Source organism: Salvia miltiorrhiza, chromosome 3 (genome assembly GCF_028751815.1).
Source record: "Salvia miltiorrhiza cultivar Shanhuang (shh) chromosome 3, IMPLAD_Smil_shh, whole genome shotgun sequence".
Taxonomy (NCBI): Eukaryota; Viridiplantae; Streptophyta; class Magnoliopsida; order Lamiales; family Lamiaceae; genus Salvia; species Salvia miltiorrhiza.
The window spans coordinates 8,916,013-8,933,473 of NC_080389.1; the positions used below are offsets into that span (position 1 = coordinate 8,916,013).

The 17,461-nt window shown below is 38.4% G+C and overlaps 1 protein-coding gene across 2 annotated transcripts; it reads right to left on the reverse strand.

The window, feature by feature from the left end:
* Nucleotides 1-10,981: 10,981 nt before the first annotated feature.
* On the reverse strand, nucleotides 10,982-14,732 carry LOC131017401 (disease resistance RPP8-like protein 3). Of its 2 annotated transcripts, none has more exons than XM_057946142.1 (3): nucleotides 14,478-14,732; nucleotides 12,938-13,715; nucleotides 10,982-12,857 (listed from the first exon to the last, which is right to left on the reverse strand). In XM_057946142.1, the coding sequence occupies exons 2-3, from the start codon at nucleotides 13,695-13,697 to the stop codon at nucleotides 11,131-11,133; spliced, it is 2,487 nt and encodes an 828-aa protein (XP_057802125.1). In that variant the 5' UTR covers nucleotides 13,698-13,715; nucleotides 14,478-14,732; the 3' UTR covers nucleotides 10,982-11,130. The 2 variants fall into 2 exon arrangements, with proteins under 2 accessions (XP_057802125.1, XP_057802123.1); XM_057946140.1 differs by having other exon boundaries at nucleotides 12,938-13,719; nucleotides 14,478-14,729.
* Nucleotides 14,733-17,461: the final 2,729 nt, after the last annotated feature.

A 17,461-nucleotide genomic window follows, 5' to 3' on the forward strand; every position in this document is an offset into this window, starting at 1 on the left:
GGCCCTTGTGAAGGTTCCCTTTCAGCAGTATCTGTTGTGCGTTCTTGTCCTTCACAAGACAACAAGAATGGTGAAATTCAAAGACAACATTATTATCTTTTGTAAACTGAGAAATGGAGATTAGATTTTTAGTAATTTGCGGCACAAACAAGATTTGGTTTAAAAGAAGTGAAGAAGTGGAAGGTGAACTAGCCAGAATATGAGAGGTTCCAACTGAAGAAATGTGAATAGACTTACCATTACCCACTGTAAGACTCTCTGTTCCACTCTAAGGTGTTTGAACCTGCATGTTTGCCATAGAGTTTGTGATATGATTTGTGGCTCCACTGTCCACATACCATGCTCCTTCATCATCATCATACTCAAGCTCTAGCATCTGTTGAAAATCAGTGAGATAGGCTTGAGGATTAGAATTTTCAGAACCAGTAAAATGAACATCAAACCGTTTGTAACACTTCAATGCAACATGGCTTGTTTTTCCACATAATTGACAAACAATCGGAGATTTGCCAGAGAGTTTATAGGTGCCGCGGCCAATCATGCCTCTGCCTCGATTGCTGCGACCACCTCTTTCAGCATAATCAGCAGCTGGATCTGTGATAAGATAAGAGGATTGCTGTAATCGAATCTCATGTGACTGTAATGGATATTGCATTTCCTACAAAGTAGGAGGTTCAGATCGGTGCATTAGGTTAACCACAACTGACTCAAACTCAGATCCAAAACCATTTAGAATAGAGTCACCAAGTTCATCATCCGGAATGAAATAACCAGCAGCATTGAGTTGATCGGCATAGCTTCTCATGCGGAGAAAATAATCATCAACTGACATTGATCCTTTCTTTTGAGTGTGCAGCATCTTCTTTAGCTGTAAAACACAAGCACGAGACTACGAATTGAACAGCTGTTCCAGCACATTCCAAATGTCTTTTGCGGTAGTGCATCTGACGACGTGCCCTAGCATAGATTCACCAATTGAAGCGTCCAACTCATAAGGAAATGATCGCGACGTAGCCATTGAAAATATTCTGGATTGGATTCGCGAACAGCAGTAGCAGATGAAGAAGAGAGAAAAGGAAAAGGAGGTTTAGTAGTTGATGATATAAAATCATCAAATCCATGAGCTCTGATTGTTTGTAAGGATCTGGATTCGCCAAAAGGCATAGTTGTGACGATCCAAACGCAGCATCATAGGGTGAAGATTTGGAAGATTGAACGAAGCGGAAGAATGCGATGGAGACTCCATGGACAGGATATAGATCGAGAAAAAAATGAAGGAGGATCTTCAAATGAGGAAGATAAGAAACCTCCTAAAAAAAACTCAAGACCATGTTAAGATACTCTAAGCTGAGTATTTGAGAGAGAAACTTTGTATTTCATATATGCAAAACTGAATTTACAGAGCTCAAACTAAACCTATTTATACAAAGTATAATCTGCAGATAAGCTAACAAACTAGCTAACAAACTTGCTTAACAAACTAACTATCGTTTAACCAATTTAGCTAACTATTGCAGAATGGATTGCTGTCATGGATAAATACTCTAATAATCCAGAATCCGCCCCTGAAAAACCGGTTCTTCCTACCCGTTTACCTGACCTAGTTTTCGCAACCCACCCGACCCGCCAAATCTAGTTATTTTTTAAAATAAATTGTTACACATTGATTCTTCAACGCAATGACAGACACGATTTCTTTGAAGCACTTCTCCAACACAACCACACTGCCCGCACGTCGTCTCCGCACCGCCGCCGCTCATCATCTGCACGCCGGAGGGCGTGTCTATTCAAAGTAATCTCTAACATTCTCAAATTCTATTTTGTTTTTCGAGTATTTTTTGGCAGAAAGGATTCCTTTCGGTTTTTGGTGGAATGCTATGGAATCAAAGATTTTTGATGGCTTCTGGCGAAGTAATTCATTTTGTGTGGCCGTTATGAGGTAATTGCAATACAAATTCGTGTTTCTCATTTTCTGTTTATTGACTGGAAAATTGCTTGGAAATATATTTGTGTTTGAATTATTTTCTCTTGTATTCGATATGCTTGTGAGATTGCTGGTTGTAGACTATAGAAATGCAGGATGGAATATTTATTTTGAAATTGATTACGTTTGAAGATATATACAGCTTAGTCAGGGCTATTTCTGACCAAAAATGGGCCTATGACGAAACGATAAAAATGAGCCCTTATCCACCATCATAAAAATACAAGATAATACTTTTTTTCAAAGTTATAACATTTGAGTAGAAAAAAAAGTATCAGTAATTACAAAAAATGACTTCTTCTCGTCTTTATACTTGCAAAGTCATTCATAATATCATTTGTTTCAAGACTTTCTAAGATATCTTTTTTAATACATAAAATTGCTAAACTATTTAATCTTTCTTGCAGCATCGACGATCTCAAATATGTCTTCAACAATTTTAACTTCGATAAACTCCTCTCATCTAAAGCTACGATAACATGCATAGTCAACAAGATCCTATAAGCCATTGCAACATTTGGATAATAAATCGCAATTTCACAAATTCAAGAATTTCAATAGATGACATTATTTTATTTGGCAATGTCATTTATAACATTTTTAATTCAGTAAATAAATCATCTAAGTCAACATCGGGATCATGAGTAAAAGTAAATTTCAAATTAACACAACAATATTTAAATTTTTCACTATCCAAAGATTTTATTGTTTTCGAATCAAATAAAAAATCAAATATATAATCAAATGATTTCATTTCTTCAAATCTACATTTTGAAGAAGCAATTTTCATATCCACAACAACTACAAATTAAATACTCAATTCTGAATTACTCTTCCGGTGATAATGAAACTTCTGCTAATAGTGAGAGTCTGAAACCTGCGTGGAGAGTTTATACACGTGGAGCGTGTAATGTGGTTAATTATTAGTTTTGAGTTATTCAGTATTTTCCTTTTAATTATTTAAAGTCAGTTTGGGCTTAAGTGTTTGGACTGTGTTCCAGCACGGGCTTTTAGTTTAATTAAAGTCAGTTTGGGCTTAAGTGCATGGACTGTGTTCCAGCATGGGCCTTTAGGGTTTTCTTATTTAAGTTAGATTAGTTTTGTCTGGAGGGTATCCAGAGATTAAGGGAATTAGGGACAGCACCTCGCTGTAGTGGCCTCGAGAGAGGATTTCTTTATATTATTCAAGAGTATTTCTATTCAATCATCTTACTTCTATCAATTTGGTGCGGTGAGCGTGGAATCGAAAGATGGTGGTGACAACCCGCAGCGCAGAATCTCGTCTGGATCAGATAGAGAAGGTGGTTGAAGAGTTGAGCGGCGCGTTTCACATATTGGAAGCAAAACAAGATGCAGCGGCATCAGATCAGAAAGTGCTGCTTACCAAGATGGACGCCATATTGGCAAAGCTATCCATCGATGGGTCTTTCAAGGGTGACTCCGGCGACATGAGCCATGACTTGATACAAAACACACCACCGTCAGCGACACCAGCGCAGAAGATGGATTTGCCCAGTTTTGATGGCCCCGACGCTCGAGTATGGCTGGCACGAGTGGAGCAATATTTTCTGGTTCATGAGACTCCCGAAAATCAGAAGTTGAAACTTGCCATGATCGCGATGGCGGGCCCAGCGATGTCATGGTATCAGTTGTTGAGGAGGAGAATTCCTCAAATTGATTGGCCAACATTTATAGAGGAATTGTTGATCTGTTTTGGCGACGAATCAATTTTGAATATATACGAATCCTTAGCCTCGGTCAAGAAAATGGGCTCATTGGAGGATTACATAGCAGCCTTCAAAAATCGAGACTTCTCAGATATCCATTATATGGGATTTTTCCTAAGCGGGTTGAAGAGAGAATTGCGCGCACAGATATAGGATACAATCATTAAGGATTATTCAGCGGCTATACAAATTGCTCGAAAATTGGATCATGCTACACCGTTTGCTCCAACTTCTTCGCGTCCTATTTCTACTTCGAGTAACTTCTCCCAGCCAGTATACAGCTCGTGCCCGCCCTTGAGCACTATAGCCAGACCATATGCGCCGACAAGTGATTCGTTGATTGGTTCATCGACTTCCTTTACTCCGAAAAACCTGCGAAATTTTTGCCAGATGTCGGAGACTGATTACCAGAAACACCGTGCAGCTGGCACATACTTTCGGTGTGGGCAGAGATATAGCCCAACGCATCGCGGTCCGCCCAAAACTTTGAATGTCTTGATTGGAGAGGAATCAGACGAACCTCTAGATGACTCCCCTGTACTCGAGAACCCAACACCGAAGGTAGAGGCGGATGAATCGACCGATATGCAACTATCTGTACTTACCACTTTTGGTTTAGACGGGCCGCAAACAATGAAATTGGTGGGAAAGTCGAGGGTCGCCGATTAGTGGTGATGGTCGATAGTGGAGCCACCCATTGCTTCATTTCGGAGAGAACAGTAGAGGAGTTGAATTGGCCAGTGCAAAAGGCAACTGCATTTTCTGTTGTTCTGGGCGACGGCTCATGAGTAAATACTAGCGGGATATGTAAGGATTTTCTCCTTGTTTTGAATTCTGAACTATATCCTATATCGTGTTATGTATTTCCCTTGAGCCGCGTGGATATCATATTGGGACTTTCTTAGCTCGCCACCTTAGGCGAGGTTAAGGCTAACTGGGCTAAAATGTCGATGCAATTCACCTTGCATGGACGACAACAGAAACTAGTGGGGGATCCTTCATTATCTCGTTGAGTCTGTGAACGGCGACAACTGCAGTCTTTGGAAAAATGGGACATGTGTTGGTGGTTGTGGTCAATGTCGGGGGGATCATTATTAGACCAATTCGGAATATCAGAGGGTCTCTCAGATGCAAAACGGGTAGATCTGTCCGCTATCATTTCATCTTTTCCAACAGTCTCCAGGCCGCCGACCGGACTGCCACCGTCACGGGCACAAAACCACCATATTGAGTTGCAGCCTGGCACACAACCCGTATCGGTACGCCCGTACCGATATAATAACGCTCAAAAAGATGAGATGGAGCGCCTTGTCGCAGAGATGTTTGCTGTAGGGATTATACAGCCTAGTACCAGCCCGTATTCTAGCCCGATGTTGTTAGTTCGAAAGAAAGATGGATCGTGGCGTTTCTGTGTGGACTATCAAGAACTTAATAAACTCACAGTAGCTGATAAGTATCCGATTCCTGTTATTCAAGAGTTATTGGATGAGTTATACGGGGCACAATGGTTTTCGAAATTGGATCTCCGAGCCGGGTACCACCAGATCGGGTAGCTAGTGAGGATATTCCCAAGATAGCCTTTCGGACACATTCGGGTCATTATGAATTCTTGGTGATGCCGTTCGGTCTCACCAACGCACCAGCCACTTTTCAAGGATTGATGAACGACATACTCCGACCACATCTCCGAAAATTTGTTTTGGTTTTCTTTGATGACATCCTCGTACCTGGACAGATCACCTACAACATCTTGATGTGGTATTTCATATTTTAAAATCTCATGAGTTGGTGATTAATCCTAAGAAATGCGTGTTAGGAAGACAGGAGGTGGAATATCTGGGGCATGTAGTGTCGAGTACAGGAGTTCAGATGGATCCCGCAAAGATTTCGGTTGTACTTCAGTGGCCAACGCCCACTACGGCTCGGGGTTACGTGGATTTTTGGGCTTAACAGGGTATTACCGCCGGTTTATTTCAAACTACGGCAAGATTGCCACTCCACTGACGGAATTACTTAAAAAGGAAACTCAAACTCGCTGGTGTTGGAACCCTGAAGCGGCTATAGCATTTACTAAGCTTAAACAAGCACTCACATTAGCCCATGTCCTCAATACGCCTGATTTCTCAAAGGAGTTTGTTGTGGAGTGTGACGCGTCGGGATGAGGAATCGGGGTAGTACTTATGTAGAACAGTCGACCGATTGCTTACTTTAGTAAGGGATTAAAGGGGCTATCTTTGTCAAAATCTGCATATGAGAAAGAGTTGATGGCTTTGGTCTTAGCAGTGCAATATTGACGACCGTATCTACTTGGTCGTCATTTTATGGTGAGGACGGACCAAAGATCCTTGCGCCATCTTCTGTCTCAAGCTCTCACCACACCGGCTTAACAAAATTGGGCAGCGAAGTTGCTTGACTACGACTTCGCAATTGTGTACAAGGAAGGTGGGCTGAACCGAGCAGCGGATGCATTGTCCCGTCGTGATGAGGAAGGGGATAATGGCAAAGAAGGGAAATTATCTGCTATAACTCTTCCTAATTGGCTGGATTGGGTGAAGTTACAGGATGAGATCAAGAAAGACCCGAGTCTAGGCGTTATTATTGCAGCATTGCAGGACGGCGAGTCAGCACCTAAACATTATACTCTGGCGCACGGGACGCTGTTTTATAAGGGACGCCTTGTAATTCCAGCGACCTCAGCTTGGATTTCGAAACTCCTCCGAGAATTCCACTCCACTCCCACCGCTGGTCATTCGGGAGCATATCGCACCTATCGTCGTCTAGCTTCTAATGTGTTCTGGCCCGGCATGATGCAGTGCGTCACTAAGTTTGTGGCGAGTTGTGAGGTATGTCAACGTAACAAATCCGAAACAAAATCATCAGCTGGTCTGTTACAATCTCTGCCTATCCCTTCGGCTGTATGGGAGGATATAAGTTTGGATTTCATTAGTGGGCTACCTCGATCTGGGGGCGTTGACTGTGTGCTCGTGGTGGTGGATCGATTCTCTAAATATGGCCATTTTATATCCTTACGTCATCCATTCACTGCAAAGTCAGTTGCAGAGATTTTTGTTAAGGAGGTGGTACGTCTCCACGGTATTCCTCGCTCGATCGTTTCAGATCGAGATCCTATTTTCCTCAGCTCTTTCTGGAGGGAGTTATTCCGAAGCTCTGGCACCACTTTGCACATGAGCTCAACATATCATCCTGAGACCGATGGACAAACGGAAGTCTTGAATCGTTGTCTTGAAACCTATCTGCGTTGTTTTTCTTCAGAGCAACCAAAATTCTGGAGTAAGTGGCTCTCTTGGGCTGAATTTTGCTATAACACTGGGTTCCACACGGCGGCAGGCACCACCCCTTTCGAAGTTGTTTATGGCAAGCCACCGCCCCGTATCGTGAGTTTTTTGCCAGGGGAGATACGTGTACAAGCTTTGGCTGAGTCTCTATGTTCTCGGGATCAGATTTTATCACATTTGCAATTTCATTTGGAAAGAGCTCAGCAGCGTATGGTTCGAGAAGCCAACAAGCACCGTCGGGATGTGGAGTTTGATGTGGGAGACTTGGTGTTTCTTAAGTTCAGGCCCTACCGGCAGTCCACTTTATTTGCGGCTCGGAATCGGAAGTTGGCACCACGATTCTATGGGCCATTTGAGATTGAGGCTCGCATTGGTGCTGTGGCATACCGTCTCAAGCTTCCTCCAGATTCTCGTGTGCATCCGGTTTTTCATGTGTCGTTATTGAAGAAGGTTGTGGGTGATGTGCAGGTTATTTCCTCCTTGCCAGATGATTTATTATCCGTTGATCCACCCTATGAGCCAGAGGCAGTGCTGCAGCGTTGTTCTGTGCTTCGGGATGGCGTTTCGGTTGATCAAGTGTTGGTGAAATGGTGTGGCTTTGGCAATGAGGAGACGACGTGGATGGATGTGTCTGATGTGCGCGGTCAATTTCCTACTTTCAGCCTTGAGGACAAGGCTGTTTCGACGGAGGAGGCAATTGATAGTGAGAGTCCGAAACCTGCGTGGAGAGTTTATACGCGTGGAGCGCATAATGTGGTTAATTATTAGTTTTGAGTTATTCAGTATTTTCCTTTTAATTATTTAAAGTCAGTTTGGGCTTAAGTGTTTGGGCTGTGTTCCAGCACAGGCTTTTAGTTGAATTAAAGTCAGTTTGGGCTTAAGTGCATGGGCTGTGTTCCAGCATGGGCCTTTAGGGTTTTCTTATTTAAGTTAGATTAGTTTTGTCTGGAGGGTATCCAGAGATTAAGGGAATTAGGGACAGCACCTCGCTGTAGTGGCCTCGTGAGAGGAGTTCTTTATATTATTCAAGAGTATTTCTATTCAATCATCTTACCTCTATCATCTGCACTTTCTCCCTCATCAAATTCTAAGTGTGTCTTTTTAAAGTCATGCAGTTACACTCTGTCGCTATTATCCAAAAATATTTAGGTATATGATTTTTTTGGCCTCCTAAATTTTTTAATGCTAGTAGTATACATAAAAAAAATGGACCCGTAATAATAATAATCTATACCTATTATAGAAGAGCCTTGTTTTACAAAATTTCATTTGCCTAATATGTCCCTATTTATTTATTTATTTGAAGGACAATAGTGTAATATCATATTATTATTATTATTCTAATATTTTTATTTAGTTGATTATTATTATAATCATGAACATAAAAGAATTCAACTCCAATCACAATTCTAAACAAGTTCAATTTTATCTATTTATCACATATAAATCAATTACTAAATTCTCAAACGTGACTTTGGTCACGTTTTTTAGATACCTTGTTATGACAAAAAGAAGATGTGTGTGCTTTCAAAAAAGGTTACTGGCTTTCTTTGTTTTTTTCTTTTTTTGGGGCTCATTTGAATCGGTTGCACACTTACCTTTAGTTTATTGGTTCTATGTCTTTGCTTTAGAGTATAGTGCATGGTAATTTTAATTCTTCTACAATGCATGTTGCGAGCTGTGTTATCACCCCTGCCATGTATTTCTCAATTCTTTGTTGGTTGTATTTGTTTTGCTATGAATTTAATTTTAAATCTTCGTTCAAATGTCGTACACGACCATATATGTGACAACTTCAAAATGTTTATGTTTTAGTTTACCTCATTAATCTGCAACTATTATGGCTATGCCAAATATTTTCGGCCGTGAGTGTTCACCTGCTCCGACTACTCGGTCGAGAAGCATGACATGTGCATAATTATATTTGTTGTGTGTCTAGGTATGCACAATTCAATTTATCATTATGTGAGATTGTTAGTAAGTGGTGTTGCTATTAATATTTTTATTGACTATGGTTTGTAATTTTCAAATAAGACCGTGATAAAAAGAAAGATGTGTGTTCTTGTTGTTGACACCGGTGGGTCTTCTCATCTCATAGGTGGGCCGCATGATCCGTTACATGAATGCGGTGGCGCTTGTTGCTAAATATGGACTTCGAGGTATTTTTCTCACAATGACTTGTAAACCAAAGTAAGTGAAAATTCAAAGTTGATCATTTCTTGTTGAAAACACTCATAATAGAGTTGATTAGTATGCAAGAGTTTTCAGAGAAAAAATTGAATACTTGAAAAAGGAAATTGTAAAAGACTCGTTGTTTTGGGTAGTTGCTGCTTATTTGTATGTGGTCAAATTTCATAAAAGAGGACTTCCACAAAATTGAGTACTTGAAAAAGGAAATTGTAAAAGACCGTTGTTTTGGGTGATTGTTGCTTATTTTTATGTGGTCAAATTTCATAAAAGAGGACTTCCACATATTCATTGCAGTGGTTGCCGGCAAAATAAAGGTGAGTATAATAAAGGTGAATATTCCACATGAAACAACGATGTCAATAGTTGAATGACGTCATCAACGATATAGGATATATAGTATGCAAATACATTATTGTTTGTCATTAACTTATTGTTATTGTTATTGTTATTGCTGGTGCTAGTGCTACTACTACTACTACTACTACTTTTCAGATAACATAGTCCCACAAACACCAACACTCAAACCAAAGGGTGGTGTAAGAATTAAGCGAAGAATATTGGACTCATAAAGTGAATAATTCGATGAGACTTTGAGGTAACTTTTGTATGTACTTGTACAATTCTATCTTTGACTTTTGGTTCTATTAAACTATGTCAGTGACATTTTATTAACATTTTGAGGTTGTCTTTTGTATGTACATTGTATATGCCTCAATGTAGCTTCCGGTTGAATACACTGTGCATATATGATGCATAATGTCTTAAAAATATTAAGTAGTTTGTATAAAATGTATTTGTAGATTGCTGCAATTTTTATGAGTTTATGTCTTGTAGAAATTCTCCTACAAGTTAGTATAATATGGCTGCACTTGAAAATATTTGACTAGCATCGTTATTAATCCCATAATTCACGGAGCAATTATATAAACACCGCGTCCTACGAGGTGTGAAATTTCCAGTATACATATAGATGTGGTATCCAGTAAAAATAGCCATGTTTGGTGAAATCCAGTGAGGATGGTGCATTAATATATTGTCAATTTATAACATGAAGTCAACAGAATGAGTGATTCCCACTTCCCAGCATCATTCCTTTTTATGGGGTACCTTGTACTTGAGTGAATTAAAGTTTTTAATGAGTTTCTCAAACACAAGTACACAGTATGTCATTGATACTCTCTCCGTCCCACGAATCTTGACACGTTTTCCTTTTTGGGCCGTCCCACGAATCTTGACACATTTCCAAATAAGGTAATAATTTACATCCTCTCTCCTACTTTATCACTTTTATACTTTATTAACTACATACTTGAAACACTAATCAACAACTCCTTAATTCTCGTGCTGAAACCAAACGTGTCAAGATTCGTGGGACGGAGGGGTATATGTTTAGAGATATTAGATTGTATTATAAAATCAGACAACCAACTTTAATAATCCACAATTGTGTGAAAATAATCCATCAAATTAGTCATCATATCTTTTCGATCAAAATATAAAAGGGAATTAACAAGAATCAAACCTCAAATTAGTCACCAAACGTAATATTGAAAACGCCACCGCCATCACCGCACAATTATTCATAATCTTGACTATGCAAATGCAATTGCTTCTTTGAAAGTAATGTCGATTTGAACCCGCACAACACATGGTCATGGATTTGGCGTTTCCATTTTTGTCTGAGTCTCATTTGATTCTTCTACGCAACGAAAAAAAGTTAGAGAGAGAGCGAGAGGGGGGGCAGTTGAGACAGTAAAATCTAGCTAGAAACACCAAATAGAAAGTGAAGAAATGAAGAGACCACAATTGTCAAAGCAAATAAATGTCATCTACAAACACACAACCACCAAGGAAGAACATCTAGCTAGAAATCATCCAAACTAACGCCAACAAGCAAAACATACGAAACAATAACGCATACAACGGAGCTAGCTCATGAATTAATATTCACGATATCTATTTTGGAGATGAAGTCTAAGTTCCTGATCTTTGCTGCAATGTTTTTGGTTGTCACCATCTTTATCTCCTTCATAAATGGAAACGATCCAATCGCTTCTGGCAGGGTATCCAGATTTGGACAATCATGGATTTCTATTTTGTCGAAACAGTTCAATGAACCTTCACATTGTATATTTCTCAGATTCCACAACTCTTGGATGCACAGGACTTCAAGAGAACGGAAGCGGTATGGCAAGATCACCATTTGTTGACCAGTGTATGCATTCCGCAATTTGAGGTGCTTCAGCCTGGAGTCATTCTCCGCGAGTCGTGGCATGGGGTCTTCATCAAGACAACTATTAACCAACGTCAATGATTCAATATTTGGAGGGAAACTCCTTGGAAGCCTGGCAAGGAGTCCATCCAATTTGAGTGTTTCGAGCTTGTGTAGAACACGAAGCTCATCCAAACAAGGCATGCTTCTGAAACGATACCCTCTTAAGATTAGGTGGTCAAGCTTCTTCAACTCAGCCAATGACACAAAGAGCTTGCTTACATCTGAGTTTCCATCCAATCCTTCTATCCCTAATTTCTTGAGATACCTCAACTCTTTCAAGGCAGAGAGCTCATATGTCCAATTATCAACCGAGACGTAGGTTAAGGTCTCCAGATTCCTTAGCGCATCTATCTTCAAAGGCTCTCGGCAAATCACTTCAGACATGTAGATGTGACGAAGGCTAGGCATTTCCCATATAATATCCGGCACCTCCACCATAAAGTTTTGAGATATGTCAAGAACCTCAAGCTTTTTCAAGCACCTTAACAACTGTGACAGCTCTTTTAGGTAATTATTTCTCAATCCCAAGTATCTTAATTCCATCAATGTGCCGATAGTTTCTGGTAGAATCTTCAACCCAAAGTCTTCCAAGTCAAGTATCTTAAGTAGCTCGAAGCTCTTCCAATAAGAAGAACTAGTGTCGAAGTAGCCACCTCCATGGAAGAAGAGAGAAACAAGATGTTTATCCTGATCCGTGGAGTAGTTGAACTTGTCTCTGCAACAAATGATAACACGATGATGACGAGGACTCTCAAAGGCTCGATTATTTCCATTTTTCCTTAGGACCTCAAAACCAATTTTTTCCTCTGCTTTTTGGATGGATAACATGTGTAGCAGAGGATTCATGCCATACTCCGTGCTCTTGTCCTTGACATCAATAACAGATTCCTTAACTAAACCATCTAAAAATGCTTTACATTTATATTCTGTATCCACTACTCCTCCTGCAACCCAAATCGCCGTCAACTTTTCTGCCCTCAAAGTTGTATTTTCCTTAAAGAAAGCCATACACAACAAACACGGCTCCAATTTGGGATCCAATTTATGATAAAATGGTTCCAATAACTTCAATGTTGAACCAAAATCAAATGATTCAAGAAGTTGTTCCCATTCACTCACTCCTGAGACTTTCTGCTCCACTAACTGCTTCCCCACCTCTTTTATAGCTAATGGCAGACCACCGCATTTCTTCAACAGTTGTTTTCCCATATGCTTCAAGTCCATTGGGAATTTGTGCTCACCCGTCAACTTATTGCCATGGTTTATTGTTTCCAAAAACAATTGCCAGCTCTTATTCGAATCCAAAGGTTTCATCTGATGAACTTCGTCATGCCATATGTCGGGATGCTTCATGTGACTTGTGAGCAGCAGTCTACTTCCATAGTCTGCTTACATAAGAAGAATACAAAATTAAATTATCAGCGCAACACGACTAGATCATAAGCAGGAAGATGATCATACATACCTTTTCCTGGAAGAGCATTCAAGAACGACGTCAAGTGCATTTGTTTGGGCAAGTCGTCGAGAACTATAAAATATCGCATTCCTTGCAGGTGTTGGCAAAGCATATCTTGGAGGCTTCGGTTGTCCATATTCTCCAATGAGGAAGATGTATGGAGATTCTGAGGATCTTCTACCGCTACCTGTTGTATTAGTTGGATAAGTAGCTCTTTAAGAGTGAAGTAAGTAGAATTAGATACCCAAGCACGGCGCTCGAATCGCTTAATGACGGCTGCATGGTTGTATATCTCTCTCGCAAGAGTTGTCTTTCCAATCCCAATCATCCCTTTGATAACAACAGTCTTCATGTATTCTTCCCCACCAATAATCCATAGGCGAAGCAGCATTTCCACATCTTCCTCCAACCCCACCACGTATTTGTCATCAACATTATCTGATGGTCTCATCTCTGCCCCATCATCTCCCAGTTTAAGCATTTTCTTTTTCATCTCTTTGATCCAACTATTGATGGACTTATACCTCCATTCTGAGAAGGATTCGTGTTGTTTGAAAATGTCGATGGCATTATCAGCCATTTGTACAAGGTCACATACCAAAAAATTTAGGGTTCTTCCATCTTCCAATTTCTTATCCCTCACAATATCCATAATCTCTCTCATCTTTTTAATTACTTTTCTCACGTTCCCCAAGCCCACCGCATATCTATCATATCGATAAATAATGTCGAGCTTCTGTATCACCGATAAGAGGAGGGCCTCCGACATGTTTCTGCTTCCACCAAACTGCCTTAATAGGGAATTTAATAGTCAGTAATTAAAGAAAAAGTAATTAAAAATATAAGAAATTAAGAATAGAACATGATCGTGCACAATAAATAGTAAAATAGAGGATACCATTGCAAGATAACAGCTATTAAAGTCTGACTCTATATAATTAATTTTTTCGTGTCCGCTTTTCGCAGGAAAATATTTTATGGACGACTAGAATAATTTATATATATATATATATATATATATATATATATTTTTAATTTTAAAATATGTTCTAGCCCGTGCATCACATGAGAGAGCGTACTAGTGCACACAGTAAATTGGAACATCAAAACATTAATTTCCTAAATCAAAATTATAATAACTCATCTAAAAAAATTATAATATCAAAATCTAATATAATCATAAAACTAAATACTAAATCTATATATTATCTCTTTAGGAAACGTCCAATTTGCGAGCAATTTAACGAGTTTTGTAAAAGTCTTTAGTTAGATTTTCCGCGATTCAGTGAAACATGATACTCCAGATCAATTGAAAACATTGAAAAGTTGAACATGAAAAGTTATTGTTGCTTATTCTTGTTCATATTGCGAAAGAAAAATTGAAGTGATCCATTACCCAAGTTAACAGCTATTAGCAAACAAGACTAGCTAGAATAAAAAAAATTCTACAAGAAAAGCAATTTAATCGGGCATCCAAATGATTCTGGGTATAAAAAAATTTCCTGCAGTGAAAGATTAAAAAAAAATGAATTAAAGAAAGAAAAAATACCTGTTTGTGAATCTTCTTCTACTCGTCTTGATCTACATTCCGAATCAATCCTCCCTTTTCGATCCTTAGCTTTTGCTTTCGTTTTTTGATATAGATTCCAAAAGTCTTTTGTTACAATTAAAATGGAATATATAATAGATTAAGATTTGGTGGCTTAGACAGCATGATATATATTATTATAAATTCATTATTTCCCGCACACTTGTCTCTTGCTTTTCTCAAGAAACAAGGTGTTGACTTACTGTTGCAGACATGAGATAAGTTTAAGAGAAATCCAAATAGTTGATCCAATATCGATCCTATCACCAAAACATATTACTCCCTCCGTCCACTAATTTAAGGCTTTCTTTTCTTTTTGGTTCGTCCACCAACTCAAGGCCTATTTATTTTTAGTAAGTTTTTATTCATATTTTAATTGGTGGATCTCAATAGCAATACACTTTTTCTCCATTCAACTAATAAACAATACACTTTGTGGTCCTTTTCTCCACTCAACTAATAAATATACATTAATTTTTTCTTAAAATTCGTGTTTGCCTCTTAGCTCATGAATTAGTGGACAGAGGGAGTAATATTTCTTTTACTTGTTAAATATAGTACTGAAGATTCGCAAGCAATATATGACGCATGAAAATTTGTCCAACTTAGCAACTTGATTAGGAAATGCATGTGAAATGATCACTTAATTGTTTATACTATGATGGTTGTTAGAGATGAGATCCTCTGTCCCATCCGTTAGCTTTTAGCTAGTATTGTAGATCCCTTAACAAAGCATATTGTTAAACATAAAAGTGTATATATATAAAAATCAAAAATGCATTTGGAAATTACCTTTGTGATTGTTCCTTACGTTACTATTCAATCCTCCCCTTGTCTCAACTGTGTCGAAGCAAAGTTGGAAACATAGAAATCTTACGAGTACTCCTAAGAAGCATATACAATCAAAATCGATTTTGAAAATCAGAACATGGAAGCCTCTTCTTGAATTTTCTTTTCGACGTAAGCCTTTCGAAAACTTCAGTAGTGAAATATGCACCAGTTGTGTATAATTAACAGACATAAAAATGTGTTTGTGATGACAATCGAATTTGTGAAGTTATGTGGTGGGAACTTGAACGGAAAACGATACGACACATTAAAAGTTGTAGAGGTTATGGGCTAGCTATACTGTATTTAATTTGAGGGCTATAGACTATAGGATAAATTAGTAAATTTATTATTATTGTTATTGTTATTATTATTATTATTATTTTAGATTGGGGCTATACTGAGTAAAGAGTGGGCTATGAATCGAATCACCCTTGAGCTTATTGGAAGCTGCCCTTTATTTCATACCTTACTATTAATTGAATGAGTAGTGTTATTTGATCCTATTTTGGTCAGTCATGAACTAATCAAAATAATAAAAAAATGATTTATTTAAAAAAAATTATTCAAAAATAAAAAGAATTTAGCTATTTTTGATTTGTTAACATTCTAATTTATACGTAAACCCTAACTAAAATTAATTAATTCTAATTATTTTTTATTTAATATTAAAGTAAAATTTTATACTATTTAATTACGAAAATGTCCTCACCATGCAACAACACAAGTTCTTTTTCTTTTTTCCTTTCTTTTTAAAAAAAATTACACGCAAGAAGTGCAGAATAATTCAGTCGAGAAATCGACTCAACCAACACAGCAATATTGTTATCACAATTTATAGTAACAACACAAGGTTCAACATGAAAATCGAGATAAACAGTGTGCGTGTGTAGGCCTAGCGGTAGGAGGTTAATTAATGTCCAGGACTAATGTCTTGGGTTCAAGTCCTCGGTCTCGGTCTTTGAATTTCTTTATTTACTTGTGTAATTTATATATAAAAAAAAATCAAGATAAGCACTATTCGCAGCTGTAAACTTATAGAAATACTTAGCAAATTAAATATTAGAAATCTGAGGGACGAGAATAATATTGTCAAAATCTGCAGCTATAACTTGAGCAGCCAACAATATATCCCAGCATCGAGGGAGAAAATGTAGCTAGAAACTATCCAAATTAACGCCAACAAGCAAAACATACGTAACAATAAATAATGCAGACAACTACCCTACCCTACCTCATGGATTGATAATATTCACGATCCCTGTTTCGGAGATTAAGCCTGAATTCTTGATTTTTGCAGCAATGTTTTTGCTTGTCACCATCTTTAACAGCTTTAGATATTCAAGCAACACAATCGCTTCTGGGAGGGTATCCGGATATGGGCAATCATGGATTTCTAATTTCTTGAGAAAACGCATTGCACTCTCTCCAACTTGTACATTTCTCAGATTCCATAACTCTTCGATGCACAGGATTTCGAGACGAAAGAAGGTGCTGTGCAAGATCACCATTCGTTGACCAGTGTATGCATTTCGCAATTTGAGATACCTTAGGGATAACTTCCCTAGTAGTGGCATGGGGTCTTCATCAAGACAGCTATTAACCAACGTCAATGATTTAAGTTTTGGAGGGAGCTTATTTGGTAACCTGGCAAGGAGTCCATCCAATTTGATTGTAGAAACACTTCATAGAAAATGAAGCTCATCCAAACAAGGCATGCTTTTGAAACGATGCCCTCTTAAGATTAGGTGTTCAAGATACTCGAAATCGGCCAATGACACAAAGAACATGCGTACATCTGAGTTTCCATCCAATTCTTCTATGCCCAATTTTTCAGAGTTTAAAATTATTGAAGGCCATTATCTTAGGGCGCTTTGCAAAAATAGGCCACTATTTTACGAACTTGCAAAAATATGCCAATTATTTTAGTTTTTGTCATTTTTAGGCCACATTTGAGCTCAATTCAGCATTTATAGGCCACTTTTTGGGGTCAAAATGTGGCCCAAAATAGCCTGATTAGGTAGACATGTGGCCTAGAAATACCAAAAACTAAAATAATTGGCCTATTTTTGCAAGTCCGAAAAATAGTGGCCTATTTTTGCAAATATATATATATA